The 22,595-nt window shown below is 33.5% G+C and overlaps 1 protein-coding gene across 1 annotated transcript in view; it reads left to right on the forward strand.

Annotated features, from left to right (window-relative positions):
* The window catches only part of LOC306864673 (suppression of tumorigenicity 18 protein-like), a gene marked incomplete at both ends in the record, with an annotated part of 33,735 nt that extends 16,008 nt beyond the window's left edge, over nt 1-17,727 (forward strand). The window contains 15 exons of the mRNA XM_079408828.1: nt 60-150; nt 1,151-1,243; nt 1,501-1,700; nt 3,000-3,196; nt 8,439-8,684; nt 9,750-9,856; nt 9,987-10,049; nt 10,161-10,229; nt 10,869-10,931; nt 11,366-11,446; nt 14,534-14,755; nt 15,948-16,036; nt 16,200-16,303; nt 16,431-16,574; nt 17,587-17,727. Coding sequence (XP_079264954.1) covers nt 60-150; nt 1,151-1,243; nt 1,501-1,700; nt 3,000-3,196; nt 8,439-8,684; nt 9,750-9,856; nt 9,987-10,049; nt 10,161-10,229; nt 10,869-10,931; nt 11,366-11,446; nt 14,534-14,755; nt 15,948-16,036; nt 16,200-16,303; nt 16,431-16,574; nt 17,587-17,727 — 1,910 coding nt within the window. The remainder of the gene's footprint in view (nt 1-59; nt 151-1,150; nt 1,244-1,500; nt 1,701-2,999; nt 3,197-8,438; nt 8,685-9,749; nt 9,857-9,986; nt 10,050-10,160; nt 10,230-10,868; nt 10,932-11,365; nt 11,447-14,533; nt 14,756-15,947; nt 16,037-16,199; nt 16,304-16,430; nt 16,575-17,586) is intronic.
* Nucleotides 17,728-22,595: the final 4,868 nt, after the last annotated feature.

The raw sequence follows: 22,595 nt of genomic DNA on the forward strand, positions 1-22,595 counted from the left end.
TGTCCATTCTTACTATACAATTGTTCTTTTGATAAACATTATTCTGTTGATTCTTACAGTCCTGGCCATGCACGAAAACGTCCTCAAGTGTCCGACACCTGGCTGTACAGGAAGAGGTCATGTCAACAGTAACCGTAGCACGCATAGAAGGTCAGCACAATGAAAACAGCTCGATTATAAGTGATGTTTAATATCATTAAGATACTATTAGAGTTTTTATGAATACTGTGAATTAGTTTTTATTCTATATTTACTGTTTTAATTTTTATTTAAAGCTTTAGTAATTTTGTTGTGTTTTTGTCATATTTATTTTTTATATGTTTATAGTTTTTTTTTTTTTTTAATGGAAGCCCATTTTGCCATAGAAAAAAAAAAAAAAAGAAAAAAAAATGGAATAATAATATTATTATATTTTTATATTTTATTTAATTATATAAAATCAGAATTGTGAGTTGTAAAAAAATTCTGACATTTTTTTCTAAGAAACAAAGTCCAAATTGTGCGATTAAAAAGTCTCAATTTTCCTTTTTATTTAGTTTTTCAGTTTTAGTTATTTTAGTACACTAAATGAAAATCACCTTGGCTGAACTAGCTGATTTTTAAACTATAAAGTAATTTTTTTCAGCTAAAGTTTATTTTATTTCAAGTAACAAAAGGTTTTACTCAGCATTCAGTTATACTCAAATTACACTATTCATTTCTTTACAATCCTCCTCGCTCATTGTAAGCAGATTTGCATAGATATTTAGCAGCAGGGAGTCGGTCACAGGGGGAAAATGAAATGAGTGGTTTATAATAACATTACCACTTGACTACATCCAGAATTTGACCCGAAGAAAATGCAGTGTTACTCTATTTTGCAAGGCTGAACTGACTTAAACCACCTTAAAGCATCAGAAACATTAATTTACCCCAAAAAGAGATGCGCTTGTAATGGAACCTGGATATTTACTTAAAAAGAACCATGAAGTTTGGCTCTATCAGGAAAAATCCAATGACACTTAAACTAGACTATAAAACACTGTGATGTTTATTGCATAGAAACTATTGGATTTTTTTAATTGTACAATTACTTCAGTGCAGCCGAATTCAATTAAAATAAAGTTAACAACCCAGAAGAGACTAACTTCTGATGTCTGTTTTCACACAGTCTCTCAGGCTGCCCGATAGCTGCCGCAGAGAAGATCTCCAAACCGCAGGAGGATCTCACAAAGTGCAGACAGACGGCAGAGAGGATGACGAGGTAAGAAACCTTCATCTAGGAGCAGCTCCTTTATATATTCCTTTACAATCAAGCAAGCTGAAAATAAGTTCATAAGCATTCTTTCTGAAAGATAATAATAGGCATCTCACATGTTCATTATTTTGGAGCTTTAAATGATATAATTAAATCTAATTTGTTGGGGAATGATTTATTAATGTGTTACTTCTTATGATAAAGAATAAGCAGCAACACAAGTGCAATTCTGAAGTCCCAATGTTATCTTTTTCTTTCTTCAGACCTTTAGGAAACATGAAGAAATTTGACTTCACGTACAGATTCGCACATCCTATGGCAGCGTTGCAGGCCAGCATGGCCAAAGACATGGACAAGTACACTAAAGGCCATTTTGACTACGCCAGTTTTGACGCCCAGGTCTTTGGCAAGCAGGCTCAGATGGCATCCGACCAGAGTCACGAATCTTCACACTTTCCTGACTGTGAGTGCCCATTTTGTTTCAAATCAAAGGTTACCCAGCATGCACTGACATTACTGTTTAAAAAAATAAGTTATTTTCAGTGTCATCATGTGTGACTTGGTGCATGTACATGTACAGTCATTTGTTTGTGCCATACAATCTGCTCTGATCAGTCTTTATCAAGCACCCTGATTTGGGCCAATAATCAACCACCTAGAACACCCTAGCAACCACAAAACACTCAGAACATCTTGGCAACTGCATAGCAACACCCTGGCTTAATTTGCATGTGAAAACACCATTCACATTTTCTTTAGAAAAAGTAAAAGTATTTTCTGTTACCCCCCCCCCCATATATTTATATATATATATATATATATATATATATATATATATATATATATATATATATATATATATATATATATATATATATATAATATTTCAATTATACATGTAATTTATAACATTTATATAAATATATAATTAATAAAATAATTAAGAATTATATATGAATAAAATATATAATTAATATTACATAAAAATGTATAACTAGTAAAGAAAACGAGATATTATATATATATATATATATATATATATATATATATATATATATATATATATATATATATATATATATATATAATTTATTTATATTTGACATTAGTTATATAATAAAATAATTATATATAAATATATAATTAATATAATAATATAAAATGTAAAAAATACATACTATATATAATATTGTGTATGTATGTGTGTGTATATATATATATATATATATATATGTTATATGTTATATTTTCTTACTAATTTAATTACATAATGTATGAAATATAATATTATTATTTATTAATCATATTTACTTATGCATTATTCAAATTATACATGTATATGATAAATTAGTCTATAATCAAATCTATAATAAAAATTGTAATGTATATAAATAATATTAATGATAATGATTTTATTGATAGAGATAGAGAGGACGCGCAAGACAGATTTAAATTGATCTTTTTGTATAATTAATTGTTAAACTACGGTGTAGTAAGCCATTTGTAGATAAATCGAATATTAACATTATATAATTAATTAATATATTCATTTATATGTAATTGAATAAGAAAAACAAATGTGATTAAATGTAATAATATTGCTTCTTAAAAACAGATTCAGTACATGTATAATACTTTTTAAACCTGCTTTCTACATAGATGTGGGTTTGCAGTTCCTCTCTTCATAATATGATCAGTTACGATCTCTCCCTCTCTCTCAATTCCTCTTTTTCTGATTACTAACTATTCCCACCATTTCCAGCCGCTCAGTTCCCCTGTTTTCTGGGTTCTGGTGGTCGTATGATCATGGCCGGAGACAACAGCCCCAGTCGACATAAAGCCCAAAGCAACGCCCTCCAGTCCAACATCACATCCGCAGCCATCCTCAACCTCTCCACCCGTTGCCGAGACAACGGCGAGGCCCTGCCCCCCAGCCGGCCCCTGGCATCATCCACAAAGGTAATCAAATTAGACCACTCAGAAAAAGGTATTTAATGTGGTCATTCTGAAACAACTGTGATTTGTGTATGAAAAAGAGGAGTAACATCAAAAGACACTTTTTGGCACAGAGAACTGTGTTGCCTCTGGTGGCACAACAACAAGAGAGTGGGAGCTTTTTTTTTTCTTTTACCCACACTGGCCCTAAAGCTTTAATGTACACAAAGGAGAATTTGTGTAATCACATCAAAAAGAGTTGGGAGGAATACAATCACAGCTTCCTCCTCTATGACAATTATAAGGCTTTTTGTAAAACGTGGCCGTGCATTTGATTTCTACTTGTGCTAATGGTGATGTTGGGTCTTTCTCTTGTTTGCAGGAGAGAGCGTGGTTTTTTTTTTCAGTGCAGATGGTCGAAGACATTTTGCTAAGTAATATATTATCCTAGATAAGCTCACACAGATCCTTTGGCGTTGATCTCTAACAGACGATCTATGAGAAGTTGGATTAAATCAATTGGTTGGAGGATTAATAGACATCACTCTTTTATTTCAATTAAATAAGGAAAGTCTACACAGGCCGTCAGATCATGTATGTTACAAAGTGAAAATGGATATGTTATGATAGAGTTGTGTTTTTTTATTTAAGCCTTGTTCTTAATAGAAAAACAAACTATTGATACACAAATATTGATATAAGTAAAGATGGAAAACATGAACATATAGGCATATATGCAAATAGTCAAAGCGTTTTCGAGTCCAGGTTACGACATTTCCTGTATTTTTCTGTTCTCACAGACAAAAGTGGAATATTGCCAACAAACTGAGCTATTATAATCATAAATATGAAGTTTTCTGGCTTTATGCATTCCTGAAACTATACAACCTTGTTATTAAAAATAAGCACTTGAAATTTAACGCAATTTAATCAAAATGCATAATAAAATTTAATAAAAAAACAAACATAAAAACAAAAATACAGGATCCTAATGCTGTGTATTTTAGTAATAATTATAAATATAACATACAGTTTGATCCATCCAGTTTGATACCTTCGATGTACAGTATAGTTTTTATATATTCAGTCCATTTTTTAATAGAAAAACAAACTGTTGATACACATATAAATAAAAATAAAAAACTATTAAAAAGCATGCTGGAGTCATGGCCACTTTTCCAGCCAAAAGTGGAAAAGTGGCAAAAAATGTGCTATTGAACATTAAATATAAATATGATATAAAAATAAGTCTGGGTTTATGCAAAATATTTTTGTTTTAAAAATTGTTAATAAAATAAATTTATTTATTAAGAACATTTACATACAAATCATTAAAAAAAATATATATATATGTGTGTGTGTGTGTGTGTTTGTGTGTGTGTAATGTAATTAGTGTGAATTAATAATGTGAATAATGTAAACTTTTCTTATGTGCTAACATAATTAAAACAACAAAAATGTATTAAAGTATGCTGTTGTCATCGCCTAGTAATTAGTGCATATGGGCAAAGCGAATCCTGCTTGCAACATTTTCTGTATTATTTCTTCTTTTCTCTTAAAAAAAATGGAAATGTGCCAATAAAGTGTGCTATTAAATATTAAATCTAAATATACTATATATTTTTTTATATTTGTAAAACTATAAAAAACGGTTTCATTTAAATAATTATAAATACATATATATATATATAATTCTTAATTATTTAAGAATACTTGTATTTGTATATAAATTATTAATGACATTTTATTTATATATACAGTATCTCACAGAAGTGAGTACACCCCTAACATTTTTGTAAATATTTTATTATATCTTCATGTGACAACACTGAAGAAATGACACTTTGCTACAATGTAAAGTAGTGAGTGTACAGCTTGTATAACAGTGTAAATTTGCTGTCCCCTCAAAATAACTCAACACACAGCCATTAATGTCTAAACCACTGGCCACAAAAGTGAGTACACCCCTAAGTGAAAATGTCCAAATTGGGCCCAATTAGCCATTTTCTCTCCCCGGTGTCATGTGACTCGTTAGTGTTACAAGGTCTCAGGTGTGAATGGGGAGCAGGTGTGTTAAATTTGGTGTTATCGCTCTCACTCTCTCATACTGGTCACTGGAAGTTCAACATGACACCTCATGGCAAAGAACTCTCTGAGGATCTGAAAAAAAGAATTGTTGCTCTACATAAAGATGGCGTAGGCTATAAGAAGATTGCCAAGACCCTGAAACTGAGCTGCAGCACGGTGGCCAAGACCATACAGCGGTTTAACAGGACAGGTTCCACTCAGAACAGGCCTCGCCATGGTCGACCAAAGAAGTTGAGCACACGTGCTCAGCGTCATATCCAGAGGTTGTGTTTGGGAAATAGACGTATGAGTGCTGCCAGCGTTGCTGCAGCGGTTGAAGGGGTGGGGGGTCAGCCTGTCAGTGCTCAGACCATACGCCGCACACTGCATCAAATTGTCTGCATGGCTGTCGTCCCAGAAGGAAGCCTGTTCTAAAGATTATGCACAAGAAAGCCCGCAAACAGTTTGCTGAAGACAAGCAGACTAAGGACATGGATTACTGGAACCATGTCCTGTGGTCTGATGAGACCAAGATAAACTTATTTGGTTCAGATGGTGTCAAACGTGTGTGGCGGCAACCAGGTGAGGAGTACAAAGTGTGTCTTGCCAACAGTCAAGCACGGTGGTGGGAGTGTCATGATCTGGGGCTGCATGAGTGCTGCCGGCACTGGGGAGCTACAGTTCATTGAGGGAACCATGAATGCCAACATGTACTGTGACATCCTGAAGCAGAGCATGATTCCCTCCCTTCAGAGACTGGGCCGCAGGGCAGTATTCCAACATGATAACGATGCCAAACACACCTCCAAGACGACCACTGCCTTGCTAAAGAAGCTGAAGGTAAAGGTGATGGACTGGCCAAGCATGTCTCCAGACCTAAACCCTATTGAGCATCTGTGGGGCATCCTCAAACGGAAGGTGGAGGAGCGCAAGGTCTCTAACATCCACCACCTCCGTGATGTCGTCATGGAGGAGTGGAAGTGAACTCCATGCCCAAGAGGGTTAAGGCAGTGCTGGAAAATAATGGTGGCCACACAAAATATTGACACTTTGGGCCCAATCTGGACATTTTCACTTAGGGGTGTACTCACTTTTGTGGCCAGCGGTTTAGACATTAATGGCTGTGTGTTGAGTTATTTTGAGGGCACAGCAAATTTACACTGTTATACAAGCTGTACACTCACTACTTTACATTGTAGCCAAGTGTCATTTCTTCAGTGTTGTCACATGAAAAGATATAATGAAATATTTACAAAAATGTGAGGGGTGTACTCACTTCTGTAAGATACTGTATATATATATATATATATATATGCACACATGTTAAAAATAATGTAATGAATGTGATTTAACTTTCTTTCTTATATTATGCTAAAATAATAAAAACAAAAAACAGCAATCCAGGATCCTAATACTGCAGATTTTAGTCAAATTTAGAAACATCCAGTTTGGCGGCTTCAATCAAAGCAGGTCTTCCTCTTAGACACGGAGACATAAAACTGAGAGCAACTCGCAGAAGTATGGCGTGAAACACTTCACACACCTACACACCACACAGGCCGTTCGTAGTCCCAGCACTCAGTGGGCAGAGAGCAGGTATACTGTACAAACTGAGCGAATGAATAAAACAGTGTTAGCCGATCTGTCATCTGCTGATGTCTGCGTCGAAATGTCTTTATGCATGTTAAGTATCTCCATTTCCCTGTTTGTGCCAAGTTGCTTGTTTTTTTCCTAAGAATACGGCTTATCTTCTTGCAGCGTTTCATGGAAGTGTTGGAGAAAGATGTCACCTCACTTGTTTCTGAGGCTGGAGAGAATGTCATCAGACAAGAAAAACTCACATCCTGCACAGGGATGAACTCGATAGGTGTGCTGTCGGTCGGTTCTAGCTGGTTCCAGAGAGAGCCATATTTGGTTTGCAATCTGAATTATCACGATTAGTTCCTGATAAGCTCTCCTTTGTTTGCTACCATGTGAAATGTATGTGGAATAATTGGTGCGTCGCATTTTAAGCAGTTAACGAGTTGCATAAAAACTCTTCGCTGTAACACACATTCATACACCAGCACATCTGTTGGTCGTAAAAGTTATAATATTAAGCAACACAGAGCTTTTAAACACACTATTAATGATTGTGACCTAAAACCACTTTGGCTGAGATTCACAAACTACCTTTCACTGGGAAAAAAAAAAGGAAGAAAACTGAATAAATAAATAACTCTAATTAATTAGAAAACCTATACATATCTTATTAATCATCTGAAAATAAGATGGTGTAATATTCAAACTAGTGCTAGGCAACGATTAATCGCATCCAAAATCAAAGTTTGTATGTACCTATGCTTGTACTTTGTATATTTATTATGTATTGTATATATAAAGACACACAAACACAGCATATATTTTGAAAATATTTACATGTATATATTTATATTCATATAAGTGATATTATACATAAATATATTTAATATATAAACAACATATTTTTCTGAAATATATACATATATCTCATATACTCAAAAATACAATAAATACAGAAATATTGCGAAAAAATATTGCAAATTACAAAACTTTTTTTCTGTTTGAATACATTTAATTTTTTTTATTTATTCCTGTGACACTAAGCTAAATTTTCAGCATCATTACTCCAGTCTTCAGTGTCACATGATCCTTCAGAAATCATTAAAATATGCTGATTTGCTGCTCAAGAAAAATGTATTATTATTAATGTTGAAAACAGATGTGCTGCTTCATATTTTTGTGGAAATTGGGATTTTCATGATTCTTTGAACATGAAGTTCAAAAGAACAATGTATTTGAAATATAAATATTTTGTAACGTTATAAATGTCTTTGTCACTTATGATAAATTTAATGCATTTTTTGCCGAATAAAAACATGGATTTTCATGAAAAAATTCTCTGCAGTGCAAAAATTGTATTTTTGACTGGTTAGAAAAGTAAAAGTGAACCACATTGTAACAAACCACATGTTTTGAGGTATCATTTATGTCTGTAACACAAATAAGGTTGGAAGAACTATGCACAGAATTGTACTATTCACAGTTATGAGTAATAGTAGTGTGATTTTCTAGGGTTTGGCTCAGAAAACAAGTTCAAAACACTTTCTTGTGGGAAAAGTGCTCTGGTTATCAAAAGGTTGGGTATCAACAGGACTATCTATGTTTCTTTATCATTTAGGACTCACTGATAGAGGTAGATGAGAATGGAACGCTGGATTTAAGTATGAAGAAAAAGAGAGAAAAGGCGAGGGATTCTCCCGTGATGCCGGCGTTAGGAGACGCTCTTTTCACCCCACCTGAATCTTCTCTAGCCAAAGCAGCGGGTCTCCAGATCTCCCCGGCCATCTACCGCGTCCTCTACGAACAGGACGCCTGGGATACGCCGCTGAACTACAGCAAAACACCTGTGCAGCAAGACAAAGAGGTGAGACAGAGGCATTTATTCACACTACCATTCAACGCTTTGGGTTGGTGAGATACTTTAGTCTCTTACGCTCACCGTAGCTGCATTTATTTGATAAAAATACAGTAGAAACAGTAAAATTGTGAAATATTTTTGCAGTTTAAAATGACTGTTTTCTATTTGAATATTACATGGTTATTTTCAGCATCATTACTCCAGTCTTCAGAGTCACATGATCTTCAGAAATCATTCAAACGTGCTGATTTGCTGCTCAAGAAACATTTATTATATATCCATGTTGAAAACAGCGAACAAAATAAGCTGCTTTATATTTTTTTGGAAACCATAATACATTTCTTTTCATGATTCTTTGATAAATAAATGCTAAATTTGGAAATAGCAATCCTTTGAAACATTATAAATGTCTTTGTCAATTTCGATCAGTTGAATGCATCCTTGTTGAACAAAAAAAAACCTTAAACTGTATGTAGTATGCAAAAATAAAAATAAAATAAAATTGGGTGGGAAATTTATAAGGTCTAATGTCCTGAGGAAATACATTCAGTGTCTAAATGCTCTTTGACTTTGTTGTACGCTACATTAGGAATATATTCAACTTAAAACCCTTATGTTTCTATTTATTCATCTAAATGATCTGGTTCAGTCAGCCACGACCTTAGGCGCACTGTCTCTTGCGATGTGCTGCTATGACACTAAAATTGAAAAGAAATTGCAGAAGAATGTTCCTGAAAAGCCGAAAATGTTTCATTCTCTTTAGAGTCAAAGAACAAACCCAGACAGTTGTATGTTTGTCTGGTTCTCCCTCTGACATCTGGTGCGCAAAGATACTTACCTTATAAAAAAAGTAAGTAAATCCAAAGGTTTTACGCCCATCATAAATACTACGAGGGATTATAATGGAGTTTAAATGGATATATGTTTTACTAAGTATACTTAAGCAGCATCAGACCTCTAACAGACTATTACTGCACGTGTGCTCACAGAATGACATTTTCTTTAAGTGACCGTTGCGACTTTTCTTGGAAAATTGCACAATGCTTTGACCTTCTGTCTCTTGTCTTGTAGATGGATCAGCTGGAGAAGGCGTCTCTCGAGGATAAAGCGTACAATGGAGATGCAAACATGGCAAAAAACAAGATGCTCATAAGAGACACCAAGAAAGAGCTGATGAGGTAATAACATTATTTGAACCGCTGTTTAGGGGTTTCACATGATAAAGACCCTGTTAATAATTCGAGCATGTATAGTAGATCAAGAAATCATATCAATCTGGTCATTAATCTGCTCTTTTCCTCTCCGCAGTTGTCCGACACCAGGTTGTGATGGTAGTGGTCATGTGACAGGAAATTATGCATCACATAGAAGGTAAAAAAAATTGCATATTTTTCACCATCTTTATTTTTCAAGCAGCAAAATAACCTTGAAAGAAAATATACATATCTACATTATGGGGTTTTTTTCTTTTCATTTTTGTAGTGTATCTGGTTGCCCATTGGCTGACAAGACCCTGAAATCACTAATGGCTGCTAATTCTCAAGAGCTCAAGTAAGAATTAGCTAAAGTTTCAATCCAATAAAAATAAGAAATGATTTTAAAATTACATCGAATTAATGTGTAGAAATAATGTCAATAAATGTAAATTATTATAATAACTATAATTATAATTGTACTATAATATATTTATTATTATTGTTGTTGTTTTTATTTATAATGCATTTTATTTATTAAAATATTTAATAAATTATGACCTAAACATTTTAGTTGTATTTTTTAAATATTTAAAACAAATAAATAAATAAAAAATATATATCATTTAAATTTGTAAACATTCATATTTATTATATTATTATTATTATTATATCAATTTATTAAAACTGTTTATATACATACATATAATATACATACATCTACACACACACACACACACACGCACACATATGTGTGTGTGTGTGTGTGATAATTATTTAATTTATTTAATATTATATAATGTATTTTATATATAGATAGATAGATGATAGATGAATATTACAATATATCACAATATATGAGATGAATATTACACACACACCACACACACACATACATTATATATATATATATATATAAATTTTTTTTCTTTTTTTTCAGTTTTCCCTACATCATATTAATTTATATAATTGACACAAATGTCTATTTATTTTAAAGGTGTCCAACTCCTGGCTGTGACGGTTCAGGTCATGTGACAGGAAACTACGCATCTCATAGGAGGTGAGCCTCATTAGATAGGACATCTCTATTAAATAATCTTAGACTTCAATGAAAGATGAAAATGTAGTGGCAGTTTTTGATGTTTCTGCATGACAAAAATGGTCATGCTTTTCATTATAACACAATGTCTCATTTTTAAACCAGCGTGTTCTTGTTCTAGATGTTACACTATAATAGATTTTAGACACTTTAGTCCACACAAAGGCACTCAATGGGTTAAATCATTTGCATTTAAAACCGGGTAATTGCCAAAGAGTAAATACTTTGTGGCATTTCACGGCTGTTGAGGTAATGACCCCTGTTCAATGGCAACACGACAGGTGTCAAAGCTTGAAACATCACGCAGTAAACGCAGTGGCCGTATCTTTCCCACACACACGTCTGCACGCTTGAACTTCTGAAAGGTTCGTCACATATGTCATGTTCCTTCTCAGTCTGTCAGGGTGCCCTCGTGCCAGGAAAGGAAGCTTGAAGCTCACGCCAAGCAAAGAGGACAAAGAAGAGCCAGAGATGAAGTAAGACACCACCAAAACAATGACAACCAAATGCTTGCTGTTTTTAGATAGATTGAACAGAAAGGTTTTACTTTACACTTAAATGTATCGTCAGTTTAGATGTTGTAAAATTATTTGATTAAATAAAAAGTTTAATATACATCTTTAATAGAAATTACATTTTTTCTAAAGCATTAGAGGCAATTTTTCGGTGAGAACTATTTGGTAGGTTTGAAATCTATTATAAAATTAAATTAAAAAAATTATTAAATTATCCTAGTATGATATGTAGCTAGGATGACCGTATCGTCACTATAAAATAGCGATCTGTTAATATGTGTGAAAATTGAATTATTCACATAGTTTGTTTTTTTAATAAAACAAACCCTCTATTTTACCATATCCCACAATTTTTTCGCATAAACATTATAGGAAAAAAGTCAAATGTTTGTGGTAAAAATTATTAGATAATTTTATTTTTATAATACTTTATAAAAAATGGTGCTTTGTTAATAATATATCTAAAACAGTTTATATATTATATTTTTTTAATATATAAATATTTATATAAAATAAAATAAATATGTTTATGTAAATATTTTACATGAAAAACCTTATTTCACTGTATCCCACAGTTTTTCTCATAAAATAAATGGAAAAATTATTTTTGGAAAAAATGTGTTAATATTTTTAGACTGAATATATGTAATATAAAATAATTTAACATTTAAATCAAAATTTCATTTTCATATAAAGGATGCATATTTTTTTTTATTATTATTACACAATTTAAAAAAAAAATCAAAACAACCTGTACAACTAGCCTTTAAAACAATTATTTGTACAGTAAAACACGTAAATAAAACACAAATGTTGTTTTAGGGAATACAGAAACATTGAATGAAAAATGAAAAATCATTATATATCAATTTTTTATTGTAATAAAAATAGAAGGATAGTTTATGTTTGTAGCACTGCATTTCCTAGAAAAAAACATTCAAAAATATTATCCTTTTAATTCAGGGAGCTCAAAACTCTTTCCTCGTTTTCCCGTAAGATCTCATTTAATTACAATTAACGCAGCAGTTTGCTCTTTAAAAAAATAAATTGAATTGATTCCAGCCTTAAATCCAAAGTCTAACCCACAGTGACAGGGCTTTCCTACTTTTGCATCTGGGCTAGTATTTCATTTTTAATTACTAATGCAAAGATGAGAGCTTAGGAATTAGACGGTAGCAGGTCCACACACACTAAAGGAGGAACAGAGAGGCAGAGAAATGGACGGGTGGAGAAACAGAAAGTACATCTGTAATGTCGCTAGATTATTGTAAATTGTCGGCCATATGGTCCATCTCTGTTGTCCCGCGGTCAGGAACGCCATTCCCAGAGCTGGACGCGACGGCCAGTGTTGGAGTCGTAATGTTGTCTTGTTTTAGTCAGCGTATTAGAGCCAAAACTGCCATAACAACCTTTCCCATACAGGCCCGCAGACAAGCTATTTGTACTGTCCCAGATAACCTCTCACCTCTTCCAATATGGGCTATCAGGGAAAGGGTCAGCCACCTCCAAATCATGTGTTTTTTCCCCCCTGTGGAGGACGCGCAACAATTATGTGCAATTTATGTCATTCCATTACTGACCTAGGGGGAAAGTGAGCAGCAAAATAAATTGGCCAACTCCTCACCACTCTAGTCTTCAACTTGCTAGGGCTTATGTTTTCCATCGGCGGCACGTTAACCTCCCTGCCCGTAATTATTTACTGGAGTGCGTTTCCGACGAAGTCCGCCTGTGCCGATAGAATTATTCCTTCCCTTTTTTCTGCTTTGAATACATTTTTAATCAGCATTTCACAGGATTAATCTTCTTAATGGTATTTGAAAAGTCTTCCAACTCTGCAAATTGGGGGTGGGGGTGTTTACGGACGCCGCGGCGGCGGTGTGGGCCCTCGGAAGTTTTAGCCATCAAATTATCGAGCGAATGTATACGGGCTCGTTTGTGTTTACTTCGTAAGCTCTGAAACTAGTTCAGTCTCAAATAAGAGATTATCTTTGACAATCACTGTTACTCTGTTGAGTTTAGGACAACAAAAGACGGCTGCGCGGGGGGTTTCATTTAAGCAGGTCGAGGGGTCGGGTCACATCTGTGTGGGTTTTGGCATGGTGACCCAGAAATCTATACCAAACAACCTTTGTGATGCAGATTATGACCTCGTTCCCCCCAACCAGTATTGTTTTAGTATCACTCATATGGTGTTATAGGTTTTTTTAATATTATTATTTTAATTATATTTTATTTTTACATTTTCAGTTTTTATTTCATTTTAGTTGAAGTTTTATTGATATTATATATATCTATATATATATAAAGCACTACTAAAAATGCCAATACCCCACATCAAAAACACTCAAATTTCAACCAACATGAAAAAAAACTGAAAATATATAATTAAAATCAAATTAAAAACAAAACCTTTTTGTAGTTTTTGTCACTTCTTTATAGTCATTAAATACATACCCATATATTTGCATGTATGGATTTTATTCCTTTTTTTGTTTTAGTTTTCGTTTAGTTAAACGAGATTAAAATGCTGCCTTCATGGTAGCAAGCTGAATTAAAACATTTTTATATATTTTACTTTATTTTGGTTAATTAAAATGTTTTTGATGGTTTTATTTTTATTTCCAGTTTTAGTTATATAAGCTATAATAACCTTAAAGTTATTGAAAATTCTGAAATCTATATATGTGCACTGCAAAAATGAGGTCACTAGTAATATAACTGCTTTACTTAAAAACTAATATAAAATAGAATAAAATAAAAACTTTAAAATATATATTTCTCAGTTAATAAGTACCAAAAACATATTTGGATGTTTCTCATTTTTCTCATAAAATTAATATGAAAAACAATATTTAGTTAGATCTCCTAATGTTGATGATCCTCCATTCACTAATCATTTGTTGGGGAAAAAAAGTCTTAATTTATGTACTATGTTCATGGACAGTGAAAATATCTTTACCAGGATGCACATAATCTTCAGTGAAATCAGCGTGCATAGTTTTATTGTTAATGCGATAGTAAGTATATATTTCCTTTCTCGTGCACCAGGTGCCCGGTGGCAGGCTGTGACGGTCAGGGCCATGTGTCGGGTAAATACACATCGCATCGCAGCGCAGGAAGTTGCCCCATCGCCACCAAGCGGCAGAAGGAGAGCTCCGTGAACGGATCGGCCTTCTCCTGGAAGATCTGTAAACAGGAGCTTCCGCACTGCCCTCTGCCCGGCTGCAACGGTTTGGGTCACGCCAACAATGTCTTTGTCACACACAGGAGGTGAGGAAACCATACGATAACCTGGAACTTCAGTTCTGATGTTAAACCTAGTAAACTTAAACCTAGTGTCTACTGTATGATGAGACCTCTTGACCCAACCTGAACACATTCACTGTGAGTTGTTATCAGAGTCGTTTTGTACATATATATTATCTTATATGATATTGAAATATGATATACATTCAATTCTATTATATGTGACCCTGGACCACAAAATCTTAAGTTGCTGGAGTATATTTGTAGCAATATCCAAAAATACATTGTATGGGTCGAAAAATTATCGATTTTTCTTTTATGCCGAAAATCATTAGGACATTAAGTAAAGATCATGTTCCATGAAGATATTTTGTAAATTTCCTACCGTAAATATAATAAAACTGAATTTTTGCTTAGTAATATGCATTGCTAAGAACTTTATTTGGACAACTTTAAAGGCAGTTTTCTCAGTATTTTGATGTTTTTGCACCATCAGATTCCAGATTTTCAAATAATTGGATCTCAGCAAAATATTGCCTATATCCTAACAAATCATACATCAATGGAAAGCTTATTTATTCGGCTTTCATGATGCATAAATCTCAATTTCTGAAAAATTGACCCTTATGGTTTTGTGGTCTTGGGTCACATTATATATAATATAAAAATGTTCACATAAATATATAAAACAAATATTAAAATACACTAATATATACAAGTTGACTTCAGAAATAAGAAGTATTTATGATTCAAAATATGTAATTATATATACACACAATACAGAACTCGCTATATTGTTATTATTATAATAATGCTTCCAATAAATTTCCAATATTATTACTATTATTTTCAATCAAGCTAACATATGTGGATTATTAATGTTATTTATTTTTTCGCATAAATATACAAAATAAATATTCAAATACACAAATATATACAGGTTGACTTCAGAAATAAGTAAAAATAACAGTATTCATGATGCAAAATATGTATTTTCCTCTGAAATTAATATATGTCACGTGTTTATTCATTTTTGACCACCATTACAGTATCCGATAATGTTATTATTTGTAAATTTAAACATTCTGTGAATGTTGCTGATTATGGTCATATATTAGGCCTATACTTGTTATCTGAAAACTAGATTATACTTCAAAAAAAGAAACTCAAAATTGCTAGTACTGATCTGTAGATTTTGTGTTTTGTTCCTTGACAGTTTGTCAGGATGTCCACTAAACGCCCAGAGTATCAAGAAGAAACTCTCCGATGAGGAGATGATGACCATCAAACTCAAAACCAGCAGCGGTGAGTAATTCAAGTGCTTAAAAACAATAAAAGAGCATCAAATGAAGCTGAATGTTTGACCTGCTAGTATTATTATAGTGTGCAATAAGAAAAATAAAGAGCTTCAAAAGTTTTCTCAAGTAATTTAGTTGAGATTAATATTGTTTTGTCTTCTGTCAATCAGGTATTGAAAACAATGAAGACATGCAGCACTTGGATCACGAAATAAAGGAGCTAAATGAATCCAATCTGAAGATAGAAGCAGACATGATGCAGCTCCAGACTCAGGTAAATAACATATGCATTCATTTTACCTTCTTACACGCTGAGCATTGTGGGTAATGTAGTTTCAGAGCTGACGTTTTCCTGTTGGGTAATGTAGTTTCAGAGCTGAAGTTTTCCTGTTTTAAAACAGATTTCATCTATGGAGTGCAACCTGAAAACTATCGAGGAGGAGAATAAAATAATCGAGCAGCACAACGACAGTCTGTTGAAGGAGTTAGCGCGTCTCAGTCAAGCACTTATCAACAGTCTCACAGATATCCAGCTGCCGCAAATGGTGAGACAGACCTCACGCTGAAACATTTACACAGACACACTCTGATAAACATGGAAAACATAACCTGATCTCTGTCAACAAATATTACTGATCACTGCATAAGGTCCCTTACAAACTCTGGTCACGGTAACTAACGACACTGTGAAAAATCAGGTTTTCAAGTAACATAATACTTTAAAAATATGGTAACACACTACTTATAAGGTTTCTGCAGGTTTTATGAAGGCCAAGTTAATATTTTTTTTAAGACCAAGTAAAGAAAATGATAGTTTTCATACTGTATTGAGAGATATTTGTTATAGTTTTAAGAATAAAATCACTTAAATTTGTTCAATTTCTCAGAAAACAAGACTTCAACTATCTTCACATTGCATTTCAAGTAAATGTAACAAGACTGTATGTATGTATGTATTTATTCATTTATTTAGTGCAGTGCATGCAACTTTAAATTGAATCCCATGACTTTATGAAATTAGAACCTGTGTTAATATTAGTTAGCTGCATTAATTACCATGAACTAACTATATAAAATAATTCTAAAGCAGTTAATAAAAGTTAATTTCAAAATTAAAAGATGATAGCGTTAATAAAGATTAATAAATACTATATCAAATGCTCGTTGTAAATGTTAGTTAATGCATTAACTAAAATAATCATATTTCATATTAAAAAGATTATTTAATGACCAAATCAAATTGAATAAATTAGATTATTAAGAAACCAGCTGCACATTTTATATTTTACAGTGTATTTTCTAACAAATTGTCATAGCTACTACAGTAAAATAAGGCAATTTAATAGCCACATGGGTCTTAAACTTGTTTGTAGGCCAATTTAATTTGATATGATGATTTATATATGAATTCATTTAATATGATTTTACTGTAGCTGGTATTTTTAGGTAAACTGTAGTTCAAGTGGTACATGCTTGTAAGGGTTGAATGCATTTTTAAATCATTATGAAACCTGCATTTTAGAGTCAATGCATTGAATTCTCTTTAATGTGTTTCAGGGTCCAATAAACGAACAGAACTTTGAAGCGTACGTGAACACGTTGACGGATATGTACAACAATTCAGAGCACGAGTATTCACCCGAATGCAAGGCCTTACTGGACAGCATCAGACAGGCCATCAAGGGCATTCACGTATAAGGCCAAACTCTCGTTCACAACCGTTTGATTGTCCGCAGAGGGCTGGCTTTGTCATCTGTGCAAGATATGTGTCGTTTAAAACAACAACAGAGTAACTCCATTCCATGACAAATAATTCATTGCACTGAAAATTACCAGCCACATTTTTACAGCTCAATGTTCCTTTTAGTGAGATTTTACCTCCTTTTGCACTTATTTCCTATGGTTTGCTTGACTTTATTCCGTATTGTTCTTTTTGTGTGTTATTATATTATTGCTACATATTATCTTTATTCATCGGTAGTATTTATCTCACAGTAATCTTATTTATTTATTTATTTATTGCTATCATTTTTGCTGCAACTCCAAAATGCAAGGCCAATCTTACATATTGTGATTTTTATTTTGCATTTGTTGTACAATAACTGGGAGTTTTAGTCGTTCGAAATATATCACAATGACTTTTTCCTTCATAACTGATGTCAAATGTAAGAATAGTCCACTTGCGCCACCTGTTGGTGAGCAGCTGTTATTGGTCTATTAGAGCCGTACTGTATGCATCCCTGACTTATTTTTTTAATGTAGGCCACTGAAATGACAGCATTTGTTCTCATGCATAAATTCTAACAAGTGAGCAAAAAGAAAAATATTTTATCCGATTAGCTCTCCAAACGACTGTACAGCAACTGTACAGTGAGCAAAAATCCAATCACCCCCCCACACACACACACACACACACACAAAACTTATTTCTGTTTCTGTTCATATGAACTGCCTTTGGTGTGCACATCCGTGTGTGCATATATGTGCCTAAATGTAAATGAGTACATGGAATATGATATGTTTTGTGGTAGAGCAGTATTACGTGAATGGTGATTCATTTTATTCTGCAGTATATTTATTTTCTGAATGAAAAGCCTCTAAACTCTGTTTACCTACTGTTTATACGCCATTTTAAGTATGTAACGATATTCTTGTAAAAAAAAGTGTTTTATGATCAGGCACAATACGGTTTTTATTCTTTTCTGTGAGACTGAACTCCTCAACCTTTGGCTTCTTTTGTGCGACAAACGGTGGGCTCTCATATAGGTTTGATGGATGATATTTTCTCAAAGCACTTCATGTCTTCAAGCCACTAAAATATAAAAATTGACAATTTACAGCAAAGGAACGGCAATAGAGAGTAATCTTTCCATTTTGACTGAATCTGTACCACTTGATTTTGTGTTTAAATGCACGGCCGAGGTCACCTCAGCAGATCTGAGTGCTATTGCTGCTGTGTTACTATCACAAACGGCCTCGTCGCAGCACTTTCTCTAACACTAAATGTACCCTTTTGCACTTTTATTCTGTTATTTAGTGTTTAGGTTAATTAGCACACTGAAGGAGTTTAACCTTACTTTTACGTTGTCCATTGATTGTCAAAAATAGTTTTTGCAGGTGTTTCAGATGGAATAAAACACTATTATCTGACCAAATGAGCATAAAGAATTGTATTCTCAATAAAATCGATTATTTTTTCTTTTCTTTTTTTTTTTGAAATCCTAAATTACTGTATAATTCATGATTAATTCTGTTTAAATTATTCTTAATTTTTAATTTATAAACCACAGATTGTTTGCTCAGGAAGTTTTGTGAGGAATATTTATTTTTCCTTTTTGTATTTGATGTTTTGTAATGTGATATGAATTTTTTGTGTAAAAGAAAAAAATAGCATAATACACAGTACTGTAAATGATTTAGTTTGTTTTTGTTTTAAAAAAAAATTTTCTTCAGTTCGAGTAGTTTGTATATCAGGATTTCCTTACACTTTTAAAATTTCATAAGCAGTACTGCGCTGTGTTGTACAGTTTGTGTATGGTAGAAATAAACTATTGAAATGATCTGCATAGCCCTCATTGTACAGTTGCTCATAATAAAGTCCTATAGAAATAATATCATTTATATTAAGGCTCATATACAAATATTTACTTATGTATATGAAGAGTGCATCTGAGATATATACACATATATACACACACATATCTTTTACTATATATATATTTTAGGTTAAAATTTTCATAAATATACATACATTTTGGTGGTTTCACAGGGTTACTACATCTCTAGTTCATTTTAAATACTCTTGATGTAAAAATGTATTTTTAAAATTACAAAAATTATGCATAGTCTTGTATTTAATTAATAAAACGGCAAAAATACGGTGTAGAATTTGGAAAAAATGTCTTGAATTTTCATGAAATCATAGGGAAGCACTTTTGCTCCTCAGAAGTTTGTTGTTGTAATGGCTTCCTGATTAAATAAAAGTTAAAATCCAAAATTATACAATTTGCAAATCGATTTGACAGTGTAACATTTAAAACGTTTCTGACTCGACTCAACTTTTCACTCAGTTCATTTTAAGTGCTCTGTTATGTGAAAAATCATTTTTGAATATTCCATAAAGTCTCATATTTAGTCATAAAACTGCAAACATATACTGTAGAAATTGCAAAAATGTCTGAAAAGGTTGCATTTCCATGAAATAAATGAGCACGTGCTCTTGGCATGTTCTAGCCCTATAGGGAGCATTATAAGATTTTCAAAAACAATTGTCATATTTACCAGCAGATGGAATATGAATGCAACTTTGCGGTACAAACGGTTTCAGGCCTTCATTAGGAGCTGATTTCAGATTTAGAAACTGCAAGAACAAATAAACAATTAGTTTTAACCCGTTTGAGTGGTTAAATCATTAAACAATGAGGTATTTAAAGCGTTTCCTCCTCAGGCACCTACAGCACTGATATGAAATCTGCGTTGTTCGGTATCTTATGTTACCCTTTGTAATTATCTTTTGATAATCATCAAGAGTAATTTATCCTTGCCTTTGATGAGTTGATGATGATGCAAATTACATCTAATTACCTGAAATGAGGCACAGCTTTCCTGTTACACGTCACCTACAAGCAAAATCAACAATTATTAAACCGTCCATGACAAACGTGCACAGAATACACTGTATGTTTGATTTGTGTTGCTTCACCTGAATCTCTCAGTGGGATATGCTAACATGCCACGCTCATGGGGATTTACAGAAATCTCCTGAAAAAGCAGAGCTGCTCCTGGCTGTCTTTGTCCCACTGCACCAGTGAACTTCTAAAGCCACCCCAGGCCTCACAATACTAGCTGTCCTCATTAGCAAAATACTGCCTAGGAATGAGTTTAACTATATTTTAAAGGTGCAGGTGATACTCATGCAGGTGATACATGTAAATAAGCTGCTGTGTGCATCAAAATTAGCTGGGTGCACAGTTTTTAGTATAAAGTGGTCTTCTCATCTTAACTGAGTTCATGCTTAGGTCTATCTGATCTGAACCACTGATTTACATACATGGGGAACATACTAGAAACTTCTCTTGCTGTAATATAAAGTTAATTATAACTACAGACTAACCTAATTCAAATCTTTCTCCTAAAAGATAAAATAAATTAGATTAAATGAACATACTGACTTTTGTATAAAACAAAGCTTTAGTTAATATAATGAACTATTATGTGTGTATGTGTATATACACACACCCAGACATAATAGTTTATGTTAAATAAAACACTTTTTATTGTATTTAATATATCAAATGCAAGAATAAAATTTAATTTTGATTTAATATAATAAATTATTATTTAATGCAATAACTTATTACATTATGTATATAATAAATAGCTATGAATATCTGTCCTTTTAAAAAAAATTGTTTGTGTGTTTAATGATTTTTTTGTTTTGTTTTTATACACATTATATATTATATTATTCTATTTATTATTTTATTAACTTTATATATCTGACCCTGCACTGCATCACTGGGCGAATTAACTCCCACGACGGAGTCACCGGCCACCTACCAGCTATGGTTTGGAATAGCAGGGAAGGCAGATCTCTCCAGCCTCTGCAGGCCATCTTCCTAGGAGAGGGAAACTCTGATGTAAAACCTACGGCCCGAGGACCTCGCTGTCTCTGTCCCAGCTTGCTAGGCCATGGCAGATGAACGGGTTTAAAGAGTGGGGTCAGTTCTGCGCACGCTGCACTCCACTTGAAAGCTCCTCCGCGCAGGCAATAATGAAATCCCCCCCCTCCCCCCGGTTGACCTGGAGACGACATCATCACCCGGCAGCATCCTGAGCGACCAAGCAGCCTTTTCTAGGGACAGCGCTGCTTGCTCCACACGGAGAGGGGCCTATAAAAGGTGGCCTAAACAAAGCTCGTCTCCTCGAATCCCACTCGCCTTAAAAGGTGGGAAAGGACTCAAACTCGCATGATGGAACATCAGAACCATGATAGACTCAGCTGACAGCACTCGACCTGATCAACGATCTGCTTTAATTGCACACGAACTTGCTAGGCTGGATGTTGACATTTCAGCGAAATCTGCTTTTCAGAGAAAGGAAGTCTAAGGGAGCATGGACGCAGGTTACACCCTCTATTGGTCAGGCAAACCAGCGACAGAGAGATGCCTTTCAGGTGTCGGCCTCATGATCAGGGACTCCATCGCTACCAATGTTAGGATGGGACAATATTAAGCCGAGATACAACTATTTGAAAATCTGGAATCTGAAGGTGCAAAAAAAATCAAAATACTGAGAAAATTGCCTTTAAAGTTGTCCAAGTGAAGTTCTTAGCAAAGCATATTACTAATCAAAAATTAAGTTTTAATATATTTATGGTTTACAAAATATCTTCATGGAACATAAAAGAAAAATTGATAATTTTGACCCATACAATGTATTTTTGGCTATTGCTACAAATATACCCCAGCGACCCTTGTGGTCCAGGGTCTCTCTCACACACACTCTCTCTCTCTCTCTCTCTCTCTCTCTCACACACACTCACAAATATGATATTTAATATGATA

Source organism: Barbus barbus, assembly GCF_936440315.1.
Source record: "Barbus barbus genome assembly, chromosome: 46".
Taxonomy (NCBI): domain Eukaryota; kingdom Metazoa; phylum Chordata; class Actinopteri; order Cypriniformes; family Cyprinidae; genus Barbus; species Barbus barbus.